This window comes from Euprymna scolopes, chromosome 6 (assembly GCF_053919585.1).
Source record: "Euprymna scolopes isolate OS-2025 chromosome 6, ASM5391958v1, whole genome shotgun sequence".
Classification (NCBI taxonomy): domain Eukaryota; kingdom Metazoa; phylum Mollusca; class Cephalopoda; order Sepiida; family Sepiolidae; genus Euprymna; species Euprymna scolopes.
Window position 1 is genome coordinate 30183354 of NC_136487.1, and position 18819 is coordinate 30202172.

General features: G+C 38.9%; 1 protein-coding gene across 2 annotated transcripts in view; it reads right to left on the bottom strand.

Annotated features, from left to right (window-relative positions):
• The window catches only part of LOC145277600 (arachidonate 12-lipoxygenase, 12R-type-like), a 162243-nt gene that overhangs the window by 29492 nt on the left and 113932 nt on the right, over window positions 1-18819 (bottom strand). For both annotated transcript variants that reach the window (XM_080129117.1, XM_080129118.1), the window contains exons 11-13: window positions 15856-15948; window positions 10485-10545; window positions 971-1076 (exon numbers count right to left, since the gene is read on the bottom strand). In XM_080129117.1, the coding sequence (XP_079985243.1) occupies window positions 971-1076; window positions 10485-10545; window positions 15856-15948 (260 nt within the window). The remainder of the gene's footprint in view (window positions 1-970; window positions 1077-10484; window positions 10546-15855; window positions 15949-18819) is intronic.

Genomic DNA, 18819 nt, shown 5'->3' on the forward strand with positions numbered 1-18819 from the left:
GTGTGACATTTTTAAAATTTAATCTCTAGACTACGCCATATGAATTGTATTTGAATTACAAATGCCAAAAATTAATCTTAAGAATAAACAACATATTTATATGATAAAACTATTTTTCTGTGATCTATTTTGATTTCAAGTTCACTACCTTCAAAAATACACCATATACGAATTCAAAATAAATATAATTTCTTTAAAATTAAGGTGTGCATTAGCACTACACAAATTATATTTACATGGATTGGCGACTGTGAAAATGATATCATCCTCCCAAACATTATCTCCTTCTTTTTTACGAGTGGTGGGTTGATAGGCTGGGGGATTATTCCGGTGATGACATCACTCGTCTTCAAATAATGGTGTTAAGTGGGGGGGCGACTTGAGATTATCATCACATGGATTGGTGACTGTTTTAAATAGACAATCCTCGCAGACTTCATCTCATTCTTTTTATTCGAGTGGAGGTTAAGAGGGGCGGTTGCTTCCGGTTATGACGTCATTCTTCATCAAATTATTGTGGGAAGTGGGAGGATTTGAGATTATCAAAGTGCTCAATATCCTAGATAGAGCAGGCGTGTTTCAGCGTAGCGTGTCCTGGAAGAAATAATTACTTTGCCTTTTGTTATTGTGTTGTAGTATAGGTTACTCAATGAAAAGTGCCCAATACCCGGGCAACGCCGTGTAGCACTGCTAGTTTCATATAAATGTAATTCCTCGAAATTAAGGTACGCGTTAGCACTACAGAAATTATATTGAATTAAATAAATGAAATGTTTGAAGTTAAGTGCATAGCTTTGAAGATCTAATCTTGTTTGTTAAAAACCCAGAAACACAAAATATTTTAAGATTTGTTATCTTGGACTTTAAGCTTTCGGATTTGTTTTCTTATGATAAATCAACTCTGAGTGTGTAAAATTCTGACTGTAATGCACATATATTGCTGCCAATAAAAATATAAGAAAATAGTTACCATAGTAAAGCTGAACATAAGCCTTGACGTAATCGTGGATAATGTTGTATATGATCAAAGTATCATCTCTGAAATGGTAATTAGGCAAAACGTTGGGGTCTTCGACCTGAAATTTAAATAAATGAACAAAATATAGAGACAAACACTCACCAGAGCGCATATCAGCACTACATCGTATTATCTGCTTCATTGTGGGTTAATCAATTATAATCTTACTGTGAACGCAATTCCATAAGCTTTCATGATAACATATTTTTCAGTACATATCCGACATTTTATAACAATAATCAATTTCATTAATTCATACATATTATGCTCCGTTCTCTATCTGTCTGTCAGTTCTGCATTTTCTCGGAAATTACTTGGTCGATCTGACTGAAATTCTACAGGTACTTTTGTTACTACAAGGTGCAGCGGATCAAGTATTATTATTATATCAATTCGATGCACAGTTAAGCATTAACAGATATTAATATGGATTAGTTATGACAATACCACATTTTCTCAGAAACTACTGGTCTGATATTGAATTTTTATAAACCTTTGGCATGATAAGGTGCAGCGAACTAAGTATTTTGGTATCTATTCGATGCATAGTGAAGGATTGATAAGAACTGATATCTAATGCAAGGATAAGTACAAATTCAACCATATTTAACCATGGATTTGGCATAAAGTTCATTAACCTGTTTGGAATAAATGCTAAAAACCATTGTTTTTTTAAAATAATCGAATTACCACCTGTAATTAAACTGAAATTTAAATATTTCACCGTACAAATCAAATTATCTTTACTATCTTATCAGATCTCTCGAATTGCTTATTTATATGATGAAATAATTATCACCTGATTATGCAGTTTTCCAGCTCACCAAAAGTAAACTTATGCTGTTAGTCATTTTCGAAATATTTTTAACAAAATATATTACGCTCAATAAGAACTTTTAAAACATGTTTTCCATATTTTAAAACCATATAAATGATTTTGAAGGCGCTAATTAAGTAAGTTCGCATTCTTCTTTCAAGAAATAAGGATTCCAAACTTATTGCATGATTGTGATACTTTCCTATATATAATAATTTAATTGCAGAAATTCGTCTCTGGACCAAATTACGGTAGGTTTGCAATAACAGATACCACATATAAATTTATTATGTTTAAACTTTTACCCATCATTTTATGTAACTTTTGAACGTCGTTACAGACATATTTATTCGTTATAATAAAATACTATCTTACTTTCTACGAGCGACATCATCACGATTGCCAAGATCTACAGACAAATTACTGAGTATTTTCCCCTCTACCTGAAAAGTCCTCAAACTCTCCCATCAAAACCGGGTAGATATATAAATATTATAACTTTATTGACCTGACACTCTTATTAACTGGATTAAACACTCCTACAAATATAACTACCATTACACTTCACTATTCGAAAATAATTGTTTCTCCCCACTAACATTAACATTCTGCCTATTCTCATTCGCTGCGACCATAAAATTCTATTATTCCAGATTATACACAATCATACAAAAACGAACACGACAGCCCTTATGGTCGCAGAATCGCCACGCATTGTTTCAAATCATTTATACTTTCCCATCATCGCTTTTACTCTATTTTACATACTAATGTTTACAAAAATTACCCATAACATTTAGTTTAAAGTTACACAAACAAAACAGACGTAACCTTGATATAAAGAAGTTAGAGAAGCTTCCTTTGGCGATGTTTACAACTACTACAAATACCGTAGTTCGTTGTTTCAACATCGTACATTATTCCATTTACCATTATTAGTATAAACATTAATTGCATATTGTTACACTAATAAAAATTACGTTGCAACCTTGTTATCATATCCGGTTTCAGCGTCTTAAATTATCCGATACTAAAATGAACTGACTTCTTAGTAAAAGATTACATACAAACTGTTCGCTGTAACCGAATATTAACAGAAAAACAACGATAACCCGATACATACATTACATGAAAACATTTAACCAGGAAGCGGCGGCACCTTTTCCTTGGATTTAGCAGTAAGTAATATGGTATGGTTTTTCATAACACTTAACCAACTAACAATATTTCCAGACGCTGACATTTACACGATTAACTGCATCAACTTTTTCTTCTTTTTTTTTGTTCTGGTAACGTTTGTAAAATATTTCCTTTTCTTTTTTACAGTACATGTCATGGAAACGTTTGTGAAACATTTTTCTTCTACAGTAAAAAAAAAAAAATAATCGTCCCAACTTTCGTCCTTTAATGATTGGATTTAAAAAAAATATTGTTGGATTAAGCGTGAAAACTTATGAGATGCACGAATCTCTGCCGAGCGGTTAGGAAATTGACACCCTACATCCCCTCTAAATCTTACTATTTACATTTTATTAACGTTAAACTCAATTAAAAACTTAACTTTCAGATTTAAAAAAGAACAATATTAATGACTTTTATCGTCGGTGATCAGTTTTTTAATCATAACGTTCTACTGAATTGAATACGTACTTTGAGACCATCACCGAGATAAATATTGCGACTAAATTATTTTTTTCAATTTTATTTTGTGACAATATTGTCCTGTGTTATGGTCACATAGTACATTTTCAATTTATTAGAACATTATAATTGAAAACTATCATATACGTAAGAAAGAGGTCATATATTTTTTTCCTTTCTTTACAATTTTATTTTTTTCGTGTGAAATAAAAGTTTGTAACCGATGAGATAAACGTAAAAAAAAGACAAAAAATGTAAATTATGGAATTTGTGGGAAGGGTCAATTTCATAAACGTCCGCCGAATCTATTGCAAAAAGAGATTCGTAGTAGAGCCTACATCAAAGTGGCACCGAGCCGAGATTGGGGTGACTAGGCAAAAAAAAAAATATATTTTTCACTTTCGAAATCATAAAAACTATTTCTTTTTATTTAAAACACATTTTTACATTCTAAATTACGTTAAGATGAATTATTATTCTTATAACTTTTCATTCAGTTTGTATTCAACTACATTTAAGCCATTTTTTTCTTTCTTTGTTAGTTAAATAATTAACGCTACTGAAGTACAAATTTCCTTTTCACTACATTGCCTACAGATATACTTATTTGTTATATATTGTTTTTTGTTATTTTCCTGACTCTAGTTTTTTTGTTAAGTTCTATTTTCAGGACTAATTTTCCACACTGCTTAGATATGAACTTTTAAAAAAAAATTATTTTAGGTAATTTCTTTTAACTTAGCACCAACTAACGACTTTTACAAGTTTTAAACTATGCTGAATAAGACAATCTATTTTAACTTTAGTGGAGACAAGTAGTTTTCGATATATAATGACATGCATTATGTATTGTAATTCACTGTTCTACGCACACCCGATAAAAAGTGTACTTCTCCATCCAAATCTTTTTTCAGGTTTATAGTTTTTGTGGTTGGGTATGCTAATAACATATATCAAGGTTGAACTTTGGGAAATACTTTGACAGTCCCCCCTCAAAAAATGGGTAGTCTATTATGAAAGCCGTTCTAACAATGGCGAGGTTGGTCGTGTCTATTCCATACGACGTTCTTAACACGAGGAGGTTACGGATGATTAGATTTAATCTCATCATTCGTAGAAGTCTAGTTGAGACAACATAACAGGATAATATCATACGTTTAGATTTAAAATGAGATTATTTTGCTCATGAAAAAATCAAATGTAATAGTGTGGTGTGAATGAAGAAAAAAGAAACAAGAACGACCGACCGCGTTTTTGTGTGGCTTACCTCGTGTTCATAATGAAGTAGAAAGAAACAAAAATGGCTGCCCTGTTTCTTTATATGCCTACAGGGTGACCACGAGGTATGCAAATGAGATGCTCCTGATTGGAGATAAAAGAGGAGTGATTTGGGGAAGGAGGGCATTCTGAAGTTAGATTGCGAGCAGAGAAGTTGTATTTGTAGAAGAGAAAAGTCGGATTCGGGGAGAGAAAAGCTAAAGTTGCAGAAGTTCGTTTTGGAGTGGAGAGAAGACGCGTCAAGTGGTAACCAGAAAGTGAAAGTTCGGACAGTAGTGTCACGCAAGCGACAAGCTATTTCGGCGCATCAAGCAAATTAAGATGACTCAGTGGAGACTGAGCACTCAGATGTTGAGACCCTTTACTGGGGAGGGTGACCTGATTAAGTGGCTGGAGAAATTAAAAATGGTGGCGAAGCTGCAAAAGATAGAAGATGTGGTCACCCTGCTGCCGCTATACTTAGAGAGGGAAGCCCTCACGATTTACCAGCAGATGCGAGATGAAGACAAGGAAGACCTTGCCTTAGTGGAGCAAAGGCTGAAATTGGCCTTCGCTGAGGGCCCATTTTAAGCACTTGGCAAGCTGTCAAGTTTGAGGTGGACCGGCGAGTCCGTTGACGTCTTTGCAGCAGAGATCAGGAGACTGGCAGGGTTGGCTGGTTACGTGGGGAGGAGCCTGGAGATGACGGTAAAGCTGCACCTAGTGAACGGCTTCCCAGAGGAAATCTCTGCGAACATGCAGAGAATCACGGGGATCCATTCTATGGAAGTGGACGATCTCTTGGTCCACGCCAGAGTCCTAGTGAAAAATGTTAAAAGCTCAATCGTGGCTGCAGCTGTGAGTGGAAATATGTGCATGAGGCCTCACTTGAATGAGAGGCAGCCGGCGAGGCGACAGGAGGGGAGACCTGCCATCAAGTGTTTCCGGTGCCAGGGTCCTCATCTGATCAAGGACTGCAAAGAGCCGAGACCGGGGATCACGTGCTACCGATGTGGACAAGTGGGGCATATTAGCCGCTATTGTGTTACTGCACGGGACCAGGGAAACGAGTGAAGGGGAGCTATTGCGCCAGTGGTTACCCCTTCTGTGTGGAAATGGCGCATGATGGAACATTGCCTCGGTTACCGGTGGTAGTCAATGGGAAGAGAGCCATAGCCCTTGTCGACACAGGCTTCACTACAACGTTGTTAGCGAGGAATGTCGCGAGGTCATGGAGCGGAACCAGGATTATTAGGACCGTGGATGGCGGGGATGTGAAATGCCTAGGAGAGACGACAGCGGAAGTAATGGTGCAAGGGGTGCCCATTGGACTGCAAGCCCTAGTGTTGAATCATCTGGTCGGTGGTGTCGACGTGATTATAGGTATGAGTGCAATTAACCGACTGGGGGGCTCTACGTTAAGAGGGGGCCAAGTGACGTTTGGACGTCTCAGCGCAGTGGGGATGGCAGGAGTGGAAGGTGATAGAACCGTCAGAACCCCAAAACCGGAGGTTTGCTGCATTGAGGACAAAGATTTCCTGGCGAAGTTTGATGGCGTGAGGTGGACGGTAGAATGGAAATGGATCTCCGGGCCCCCAGAACTACAGAATAAGGTGGGCTGCTACGAAAACACCCTGCGAGGAGAAATAAGAAAAGTATTCGAGGAAGAAGTGGAGAGGTGGATAAAAGAAGGAATTCTGAAACCGTGGACAGGGGAAGAAAAAGGAGTGTTGTCACTACTGGCGGTTGTTCAGCCTACCAAAAACAAGATTAGGCCCGTGCTGGATTTTAGGGAATTGAACAGACACGTAGCCTGCCACACTGGAACGGGGATCGACGTATGTGAGGAGGTCATGAGGAAATGGAGAAGAATGGGGCGGGCCACTAAGATTGTCGATCTGAAATCGGCATATCTGCAGATCCATGTAGATGAAAAACTCTGGCAGTACCAACTGGTCCGGTACAAGGGGCGGGTGTATTGTCTGACGAGGTTAGGCTTTGGGCTGAGTTCAGCCCCCAAAATTATGACTGCCGTGCTGAAGACAGTGCTGAGCACAGACTGTACAGTGGAGGAGGCCACTAGTTCGTACATTGACGACATCCTGGTGGAGGAGGCAGAGGTGACAGCAGAGAAAGTAAGAAGTCATGTCGAGAAGTATGGGTTAACTGCAAAACCGGCGGAGGCCCTAGATGGAGGAGCGGTGCTGGGGTTGAAACTAAGGCGAGATGGAAAAGTAAGCCTTGTCTTCGAACGAGGGAATGCAATACCCGAAGTCGGATCTGAGCTGACGAGGCGAGAACTCTTCTCAGTCTGCGGGAGGCTGGTCGGGCACTATCCTATCGCTGGCTGGCTCAGGATAGCATGCAGCTTTATTAAACCACAAACAGGCACTGATGGCTGGGAGGGCCGTGTGACGAAGGAGGTCATGAACATGCTGCAAGAAGTTATTGCGAGAGTGAGGAATGAGGACCCAGTGAAAGGGAAATGGTATGTCAGCGGCGAAGACGCGGGTGTGGTTTGGTGCGATGCCAGTAACCTGGCGTTGGGCGTCGTACTAGAGATAGGAGGTGTAACTGTGGAGGATGCGGCGTGGCTAAGAAAAAACAACGACTTCTCCCATATCAACGTAGCAGAACTAGATGCCGCTATAAAAGGAATCAATCTGGCCCTGAAATGGGGATTGAAAATAATTGAAGTCAAAACCGATTCGGCAACGGTAGCGTCGTGGATTCGGTCGGCAGTAACTGGCGATAAGAGAGTTAAGACCAGGGGTGCTGCGGAAATGCTGATCAAGCGCTGACTCGGAGCGCTCACCGACCTGATAGCGGAATTCCAGTTGAGAGTATCTGTTGTGTTGGTCCCGTCAGAAAAAAACAAGGCGGATTCGATGACACGCGTGAAGAAGGCCTGGCTGCAGGAGGGAAAGGAGGTCTCCTCGGTATGCTGTGCAGGGGAAGAAGTCAAAGAGTCACACGAAATGCACCACTTTGGTCGAGAACGAACGTTATTCCTAGCCAGAGAGGTTTACCCGGAGACCACCGAGGAGGAGGTTAGGGAGGTGGTGGAGAACTGTCGAGAGTGCCAATCAATTGACCCTGTACCGTCCAGACACGAAGCAGGAGAGCTACACGTTGCGGAGGACTGGAAGCGATTGGCCATTGATGTGACACACTATCGCCACAAATTGTATCTGTCGATGGTCGACTGTGGACCGGGAAGGTTTGCCATCTGGAGAGAGATCAGGGCAGAAACTGCATGGGCGATCGGAGGGGTCATCGAGGAGATATTTTTGGAGAGGGCCGGTTGAGGAACTCTTAATGGACAATGGCCCCGCTTTCCGATCAGAAGCCTTTAAAGGGGTGTGCGATAAGTGGGGAGTAAGGGAATTTTTCAGAGCAGCGTATCGGCCGAGTGGCAACGGAATAGTGGAGAGGAATCATCGCACCATTAAAGCCGCTGCGGAAAAAGCAACGTATCACCCATAGAGGCGGTGTTTTGGTATAACATCTCGCGGAAGCCCAAACAAGATGAGACAACTGTGCCTCATAGGGCCGTTTTCACATATAAGTGGCGGCATCCGTGCAACAAAACAGCAGGAATTGAGAGTGAAGAAGCCACTATCAAAGTAGGTGAAGAGGTGTGGGTGAAACCCCCCAATGCACAGTGTACCACTCGTTGGAAAAGAGGGGTCGTAACAGGATTGCAGTCGAAGAACAATGTGATGGTGAATGGCGTTCCCCGGCATATCTTAGACCTGCGTCATGTGACATTGCCGGTATGCAGTGAGGGCAGTGAAGAAGGGGAAATCGAGGGCCACCGAGAAGCAAATGATGCTGCTCGACCTGACTTAGGCCCGCGTTGTAGTGAACCTGAAAACGTTAACCCCCGAGAAGTTGTCCTCCAGAGGCCTCGACGTGAGAGGAGGCGGCCTGCTTGGATGGAGGATTACGAAATATCCTATTGATCTCGAAGATCAGGGGGGCGTGTGGTGTAAATGAAGAAAAAAGAAACAAGAACGAACGACCGCGTTTTTGTGTGGCTTACCTCGTGTTCATAATGAAGAAGAAAGAAACAAAAATGGCTGCCCTGTTTCTTTATATGCCTACAGGGTGACCACGAGGTATGCAAATGAGATGCTCCTGATTGGAGATAAAAGAGGAGTGATTTGGGGAAGGAGGGCATTCTGAAGTTAGATTGCGAGCAGAGAAGTTGTATTTGTAGAAGAGAAAAGTCGGATTCGGGGAGAGAAAAGCTAAAGTTGCAGAAGTTCGTTTTGGAGTGGAGAGAAGACGCGTCAAGTGGTAACCAAAAAGTGAAAGTTCGGACAGCAGTGTCACGCAAGCGACAAATAGACTATTGATTTAGAATGAGTGCTTTATGTCAAATAGTTAATGCGATACGATTTAACTTGCACTAATGTCTTCATTAATTTGTGGTCCTTATTAATCCCCATTAACCCTTAATTTTGCATCGAACCGATGCAGTAATACTTAGTTCACTGCAATCTATCGTAACAAAATTCTATACAAAATTTTAGCTAAATCGACAAAATGCTCTCCAAGAAAAATTATCGAGTAAATGTGGTATTGTGGGGACTAATCTATATTAAACATACACCATGCATAAAATGCATACTATATTAATAACCACATGGCACCATGGCAATAGACAGTTGCAATCTGGAGGTATCTGACATCTATCCAGATACTGAATAAATACGTACAAAGCGTGTTTGAACAAATTCCCACTTTATCTATGCCGTTATACTCATTAATTAACGACTGAAAGATTTAGTTCAACCAGGTCATAAAGGGCTAGGATTTTATTGGTAAAATATGTTCACACAAATATATATATATATATATATATATATATATATATATACCCTATTATTTGTATATATAAAAATGACAAGAAATACCTTGTTAATTTCTTATATTACTATTCAACTTTCAAGTGCAAAACTCAACTATTCATCGTCCTTGAAGTCTAGACAATCAATTCCTTGCACAAATGCTAAATAAACTTAGCAGACGCTTGTGTACACATCAGTTGTACGAAGCAACCCAACTCTGCAAAGAAGTTATGAGCTAGTTGTAATGTAAAACAGATTCCACGAACGAGAAATGGATTTTGACGAATGACACTTTCATGGCCCTTCCATCGGGCAAAACCCGAAAAATAGTCGCATCGATGCCTCAAATAAAGATCTTCCACGAAAACACCTCTGAGCTCCGATACTGGAACAATGGTTTCTTATTCATCACAGAATTCATCTATGGAACGCAGTATTGCAGAATAGGGCTACAGGTAGAATTTACATACAAAAATCTCCTTTACAAAAGCCACCCTTCTCCCGAACCAAATTACAATGGGATACTTTCCCTGAAATCTGTGAAGTTCATATATCTCCAATAGAGAAATATGAAGATTACTATATTAATGCAACTGATCCACTTGGCTTAATCGATTAAATTGTCAGCCTTCATTAGCAACTTCCTTCGACAAGGCGAATTTTCATTCAAAATGTAGCCTGCAGGGATTAAGAGCAATGTTACAAAACAAACGACGTTGAAGGTAAATAAAAAATGGAAATGATAGTTGGAATTTCAGTATACAAAATATCTAAAGGAAATTTACTTTCGGAGATTTAATTAATTATTTTCAATTAAGATGCAACATTTTCATTTACATTAGTATAATTTCAAATTAGTCATGTTTTGCGATTATTAACTTATTCGTATACTTACATTTCTCGATGCAAATTCTTTCGGTGGAATTCCTTCTAAATCAATTCGCCACTTGGGATTACTAAAATGATAAGATGCAATATTAGAATTATCTCCCACAGGAAGGCGATCATTATCGTTTAGATGAGATCATTATGGTTTTTATGAAATTATTATCGTTTAGATAAGAGTCAGATTATCGTAAGATATTATATATCGTTTAGATAAAACTTGGTTTGTTGTTTTTTTTTGTTTGTTTTACGGCATATAAACCCTTTTCAGGTTATTTAATGCCGAATCTAGTGATTTTGAAGAACGATTTTTTAATAGAGTATATTTGTTTTTTTTTTTAAGTCAGTTTCTATTTAACCCACAGTTAGGACTCTAACAAGTACTACCACTCCGGGTCAGAGTGGCAGTGGGAGCAATGGCAATTAAAGGGTGGCGCCACACTCCACAAAGCCCGCAAGCTGGCGCGTCACCATCGGATATAGTTTAAGGTCATATCCAGGATCTTGGATAAGAGTTAGATTATCTTAAGATATTATATATATATATATATATATATATATATATATATATATATACATATATATATATATGTATGTATAATTTTTTAATTTTTTATTGAGCCCATAAAAAATTTAAAAAATTAAAAAATTATATACCGCTCTATTAACATATCGAGCACTTTTATCGTTTTTTTTACCTTATTTCCCTTGAAAAGATATAATATATATATATATATATATATATTATGATGCATATATACATATATTTAGGAAAGTATTACATGAAGTACACTACGTTTTGTTGGCGTTCAGGAACGGGGAGGTAATACCTCTCGCCGACGGTACCACATACCCCTTTGTTGGAATTGCCTATGATGCTAGAGCTAGTCTTCATCAGCTTGTTTCAGTGTTCACATGCATGGTATGCTCCAACAGATACAAAAGGAATGACAGCTTTCATGAATGATATATTGCCTGCTCGTAGTTCCTCCCATTTCTGAGGGTGATTGGTCCTCAAACCATACATATCTGCGATTTATTTTGGCCAGAGTCACTTATACTTGATGCGGTCTATGGCAAAGACAGCTTGCTCACTGCTTCGCCAGCTCTTTTTTTTTTACACAGTGATCACCACTTATCAAGGCCCGGAAGCCACTCAGGGATAAGGGTTATTGCAAGCACATGACGTTAGTGTGGAGATTTGATTAAGTGTTTACTTAAGAGGGGTGGTTCATTAGGAATTTGTTAACGTTGGACTTGAAGACATCCAAGTTGTAGTTCGGTGGAAAGCAGGCAGACGGAACAGAGTTCCAAAGACATGCAGTTCTAAGAAAGAAGCTTTGTTCATGGAATCCGCGTTTTGATTTAGGCCCATTAGTGGGGTAAATTTTTCACAGTGGATTCAGCTAGACAGGTGTTTTTTGTGAAAGATTGGCGAGGGGGGACCAAAGATTGGAGTTCAGACGAGCACCTGCCATGGAAATAAAGATAGAACAAGGATAGGCTCGCAACGTCTTTTCTGTGGGAGAGAGGTAGCAGGGTCGAGAAAAGGGCATCCCCCACTAAGCCACGAAGTCTATTTTGTACTCTGTCAAGGCAGGATAGGCTGTTTTTAGCAGCTCCTGCCCAGATATGGCAACAGTATTCCATCCTTGGGCGTACTTGGCTTTTATATAGATAGAGAATTGCATCAGTAGTGAGATATCTTCTGGAGCGGTAGAAGGATCCCACCATCTTTCCAGCGACCTTGGCAACAGACTTGATGTACGTGTTCCATTTCAGATCAGGAGTAAAGGTCAAACCCAGAAGCTTGTCAAAACACGGTGCCTCACCCAGACGAGAGCCATCCATCAAGGCAGAATATGCTGTTTTTAGCAGCTCCTGTCCAGATATGGCAACAGTATTCTATCCTTGGACGTACTTGGCTCTTGTTTGGGTGAGGCCCCGTGTTTTGCAGATGGAGTTCGAGATCAGCATTTCGAGTTGCTGCTGCAGAATTACTTCAACCCAATTCAGGTACCTATTCATGGCCTTGAACATTCTGGGATTTCTTTACTTTACATTTTTGGAATACTGTGATGATCTAAGCAGAGGTCAAGGCTTATACGTAGGTGTTGTTTGCTTGCTTCACGGATACAACCTTCCTGTCTTTACCCTCATAGCAGGCACACATCTTTCAGTTGTGGGTTGTCCTTGAACAACTTCTCCAGAGCCATTCCATAAAATGCTATGTATAAGTTGATAAGAATGGAGAGTTCGCTTTCAGGGTTTGCCTTGTCATGACAGGACCATACATGTCTGCTTCCACCCAGGCATCATCCATGCCTGAATTCTCCATGGAGGCACCAATCGTTCTGAGGGCAGCCATGATGATATGCCGTTCAGCAATCTGAAAACAGTCATTTATTTCATGTCAGGTTTGGCATCTAGAAGCTGCACCACCTCCTCATATAGAGCAATGTCAAAGGTAATGGCCATGGGGTGATCTTTCCCAACTGCCATCTTCTTCAGCTGTTTTGCTTGTATGATGACAGTCAGCAGAGTTGACTACTCATGTGCCACCTCTGGGAGTAGTTTAATTCTAGATGAAGCAGATGCAACATCCCATCCAAGCTGTGTCAGCTGATAGGACCCTGAGATCCCCCGGCTGATGGCAAATTGTTCTGACGTCTTGGTAGACTTGGAGGTTTGGCATGTCACAGTGGAGCATGTCTACATGGAAGAGTGTGACTGATAGACTCTTTGCATCATCTATAATCAGAGGTTCTATAATAGGTTCCTTAGAAAGATCAACTTTCTGGTGCACTGCCGTGATGGTTCTGTAGATGTTTTTTCCCATCAGGAGTATCCTCTGCAGAATCTGTGTTATCTACTACGAAAAACACAAAGCTCTGCTTTCTTCAGGAGTGGTGGTACACAGAGTGCTTGGTATGCTCTGGTGTTTTCTACAAAAGCATTTGCAAGAGCAGTCTCCATGAGAAGGGTACGGCCATATGAAACAGCGTAGCCATGACCATTGAGAAGATCCATCAGCTTCTTGTTGTGTGTGTCATGGTGGGCAACCAATGCCAGTCCAAGAACCTAAGGGTTCTCTCAGGAACGAGGTGACGAATGATGATTCAGTGCTTGGCTTGTACAATACCTGTTTACTGGATTTTAACCCATACATGATATTTTGGCTCAATGTCAGTGTTGCTTGGTCAACAACTTTAGTTCTCTTTACAGTTTCCAGCTTTTCAGTAGATTCGACCATTATCCAATGAATTAAGGTGTATAAGTCAGCTAGACCATCGTCATTGTCACTAGATTACTTACATGACATTTCTCTCTTTCCGCTCTATGAAATCTACAATGCTTTTCCTTATCACCTGTGCTGCTTTGCAGATTGTCTTTTTCGTTCTCATCCTCTTTACCAATTTTAATTGTAGTATTAACCATATCTTCTTCACATTCATATGATTATGTTTAGTCGAACACACTTCAGGTGCGGCAAATAAGTGAGGATCATTTTTTTCAGCCATTTTCTACGTAATGTAAATATATGACTTTCAAAAAGTTCTGAACAAAGCATATTAACATACGTGGTTTCAATGAGGTTTGGAGCCGCAATACAAAACCTACGATTTCTTAAATTATCAGAGGTAAATTAACAATGTTAATTAGTCACATAAAAGCAACAGTTTTTTTAAACGATTGGAATATGAATTTATATATGATATATATTTTATTACAAAGATGTTGCAATCAAACAGTCACACCAGGTCAGTTTGGACGCAGTTATGCATCTAAGGGTTGATGCTAAAAATGTGGTTGCTTTATAACTACCACCATTGGTTTCTTTGACAATGAAAATGTACGTACAGCAGTTAAAATCAGTGTTCCAGCTTATTTAGAGGCCGAGATATTGCGAAACGTACATTTTATGGCCGCCATTTTGTGAATTCCAATATGACATCCATATATCCATATACACATGTAGGCAAATGCAAACATTGATTTTCTTATTCCGAATAAAATACCCTTTCCAAAAATGTATACTTTTGCAAATCTTCAATGTTAAAATCGAGACATAAGAAACCTGACTATTATCTATAGTTTTGTAGAATTATTTTATTAGATAATTACGGTGTACGTATTTGCTAATGTAATCTTATTGCAATAAATAGTGACAGTGATTGTCTCTATCGCTTGAATTTATCCTCTTTCCATTATATATATATATATATATATATACATATATATGAGTATATGAGTGTGTGTGTGCGTGTATATGCAAATGTGTGTGCGCGTATAATTATATGTAAGCTTTCACCTTCTAGAAATGACGACATGATTCCATTTTCGTTTGAGGAAAACAGTTCTTTTCTTTGCAAACCATCTTCTAGTTGGCCAGTTGTGTACAAATTCCAAGAGCGATAGGAATCTTCTATCATATCTGAAAGTGCCACAATATTTTACGCTCGAGATCAGAGATGCACCGATGCACTGCTCTCTACCAATCCAAGTTATAACAACAGCACAATTGCCAGTACTCTGAAAATACATCGGTAGATTGCCACAAAAAACAAGGACGTGCCCAGGATGAGAAAAACACAGTTTCCGAGTACGGTTATGGTATTTGGTGTGGTTTCAAGTGAGGGCCACATCACATCTTCGAAGTCGGCTTACTAATCAATACCAGAGTGTACCAAGATGTGCACAAGAGTGTGGTGATCCTATGATACAATCAGGTGGCTGCAGACAAACCCTAATCTAGTAGCAGGGCCCGTTGCCAGCCAACAAGCCCAAAGAAACCCAGGCTTGGCTCTAGAAGTGCTACGATTTTGCACCCTTCTCTTACTTCTCTTACTGGCCCCCTCCTCTTCAACCTAAACCTACTGTACCACTTCGTTTGATCATACGCCAGGAACATCAAAAACATAACCTCCCACAACACCAAAGCCAGCCTGATCGCCGAGTATTCGCCGAGATTGCGTCGGCGCTTGTGAAAAAGGCATGTACTCAGTTCCCGACTTGTGTCGAGGCAGTGATTGAGGCTGAAGGCGGCTGCATTTAATAGAGGTTAGCTTTAGTGCATAATCAAGTTATCTGAATTGATTTTGTCCATAAAAGTTTTAAAATAAATCTGTAGTGTTGTTTTCTTTAGAGCGACACTTCTATCGTTCCACCCTGTAATTATCCTTCGAATTCATTTTTAACATTTCAACTTAGTAAGTTTAATTTATAACAAGATAAGATACACATTACTGTACCATATCATGGGTTGTGTTAGTTTTACTTTGGAAATTACAAAGATTTGTTTATGTTAGTTAAGAAGAGTTCCGTTAATTATACTTTAGAGATTATAATCAGCAACAAAATGTTTAGTAAAAATAACTTACATATTAGACACCAACTTAAAAACATTTTCAACACCAATATTCATCACAGTATTAATCCAGCCATTTGGTGATAGCAGCAACTTGATTGCCATCCTGAAAAACAAAACATACTGCGTATTGTTAATATTATTATTGCAGTTAAAAGCTAATATTAATACCTTGAATAGTAATACTGTCAGTCATAATGTTAATATCGTCGTAATAACGTGCATGATCTAATGAAACGAAACAGATACTTACATACTCGTTTCTTATTTTCTTACCGAAACGTATTTGCCAATATTTTTAAAATGAAATTGTCAGAACACGATTATTATTGCACAAATACAGATATCTTTCAAGGATGTGATCTGGTACGTCCGGAATCAGGTCAGGGTTGCTGTTTGATCTGATATAGCACGTAACCCGAAAATTAAAATGAGAGCAGTGCATCACTGAAGGTTTACCTTTGGAAAACCAAGTAATGTATTTCACGATTGATGATATTATATTTTATTCTTTATTTTATAATGTATAGTATTTTTCAGTTATGTTTTATATCTATCTATCTATCTATCTATCTATCTATATATATATATATATATATATATATTACATTATTAAAAGCTATGATATAAACCTATACTCCTTTTTAAACTACACTTTTTAGAGTATGCTCCTCCTTATCTTAGAATTTAATATAGTTACCTCTAACAACACCAATAACTTTATTTATTTATTTCGTTCCTGATGAACCCCTCGCTAGACATCGAATCGGCATTATGTTACCTTACACCTTCTCTACTCTTTTGGCGAGAAGCATTAGACTTCGAAATACCTTGGTATAAAGAGTCCCCTTTATCCCCCAAATAAATATTATTAAATGAATGACTCATTCTATATTTTCTAATGTATAGTATTTGCTAATTCATTTTTCACTCCTATTATATATATATATATATATATATATATATATATATATATATATAACTTTATATGGACAAAAAGGATAGGCACAAGAAATAAGAAAAACAAAAAGGTTGTGATAAACTTTTGATATTATTTTGTCATCTAAAATTTAGTAAATACTATTGCAGTGCAAATATATGTTTTATTGTTTATAAGCGGATAAAACGGCAATAAAACAATAATAAAACCAAAACAAAAACAACATCTAAGTAAATCGCGATATATCCAGTCGGTTAGCGAGATGGTCCAGGGGTAAGGGTTTAGGCTCATTACCGTGTGGTCCCGATTTCGAATCTCGCTAGATACATCCACTCTGATGAGTCGTAGACGACGAAATACGTGTCAGTGGATGATTACATTTGAAAAATAATATATATACCGCTCCCCATGTGGGGGTACAAAATTGGTTAAAAGGGAAAACTATTCCCAACTCGCATTTAGGTAAAAATGAAACACTTTAACAGCATTTTCAATGGTGGCGATTTCATGATACAACTCATTTTCTACTATTTCATTACTACAACGAAATAGTATCGTTCGCTTTGTCAATTTTTCAAATATTTAAGAGCGTTTAATATGAAGTCGATATGATGTTGCTGTACCCTACGAAGGTGTACTTACTACCTTTTTTGTATTGTTTCTATCAACTTTGCTTCCTTTATTTTTATCTTATATTGCCTTTCTCTCCTATATTCTATAGCTTTCTAAAGTGCCAATGTGGTATTTCACTTCTTGATGACAGGGATAGAAAATGTAATTACTTCCACACCACCAGACTGAGGAAACTGCTTGACATAAGTTGACAGGAAAGCATACCAGACACAGAAGTCCTCACTTGTGCTGGACTCCCAAGCATCCCCACTATCCTGATGGAGGTTCTATTTCGCTGGGCTGGTCATATAGCCCGCATGCCAGACTACAGGCTACCCAAGAAGCTTCTGTTTGCTGAGCTCCAACATGGCAAGCGCTCCCATGGCGACTAAAGAAAACGATTTAAAGATACTCTGAATGCATCACTGAAGGCCTTCAACGTTGATCCCTCATCATGGGAGAGGCAGCTTTAGATAGAGCCAAGTGGCGAACCGCTGTTCATGACGGTGCCTGCAAATATGAAAATTACAGAAACGTTACTGCAGAGAAGCGCAGAGAGGATAGGAAGGACGTTGTTTTGAAACCCTCGACATCTGCTATGGTTCCCTGTTCCCACTGCAATAGAACTTTTCAAGCAAAGATTGGGCTTATCAGCCATGTTCGTGCTCGCCGATGATGATTCCCCTCCACCTACCCTACAGGATGATCAATGGTACTCGTCGTTTCCACCGACGAACACACGACAAGACCATCTTTAGCCTTTGTTACAGAGTAATACTGATACTCCTGTCGATTCCAACGTATAAGGTTTGTCACAAGAACTAAGTTGTCCGGAAATCCACAAATATGATTTGCTTATAGTGATAAAGTCTTTGTGTAAAATCAACCACAATTTTCTGTACAGCTACTTATCTCAGTTGGTGCAGTAGCTTCCACAAGACAGAGCAGGCATTAGATCTCTGGTTTTTCATCTCCTAGATGTATGCCTTAACAAAATCAGAGGATTAAACGCGCCCCTATATACACACGCGGTACATACAGCGCTTACCATTCCCCAATTGTCACACTTGTGGTACTATCAAGGCTTATTGTTGCTTAACGTGATTATGCCGTATATTGCATATGATTGTATTCTAATAAAAAAAACACCTGTTTCTAATTAGATACATAACCAGGTTAGGAGTAGATTTTATGTCGGCCAGTGTTATAACCTCTTCCCTCTCTATTTGTTGCTTAAGGGGCGTATGCTTTTTAGAGAACCTGTTTGGAATCTAAGATATTGATAGCCGGTAGCGAGGTCTTTTTCTATTTTTTTTTTGTCTTGAAGTGACTTGGCATGTTTCGATTTTTTTTCATGTCTTGTATTACACCGTGAAGACCCCGGTCTCTCCCAGTCAAAAGTCAATTCCTGGCCAAACGGGACCA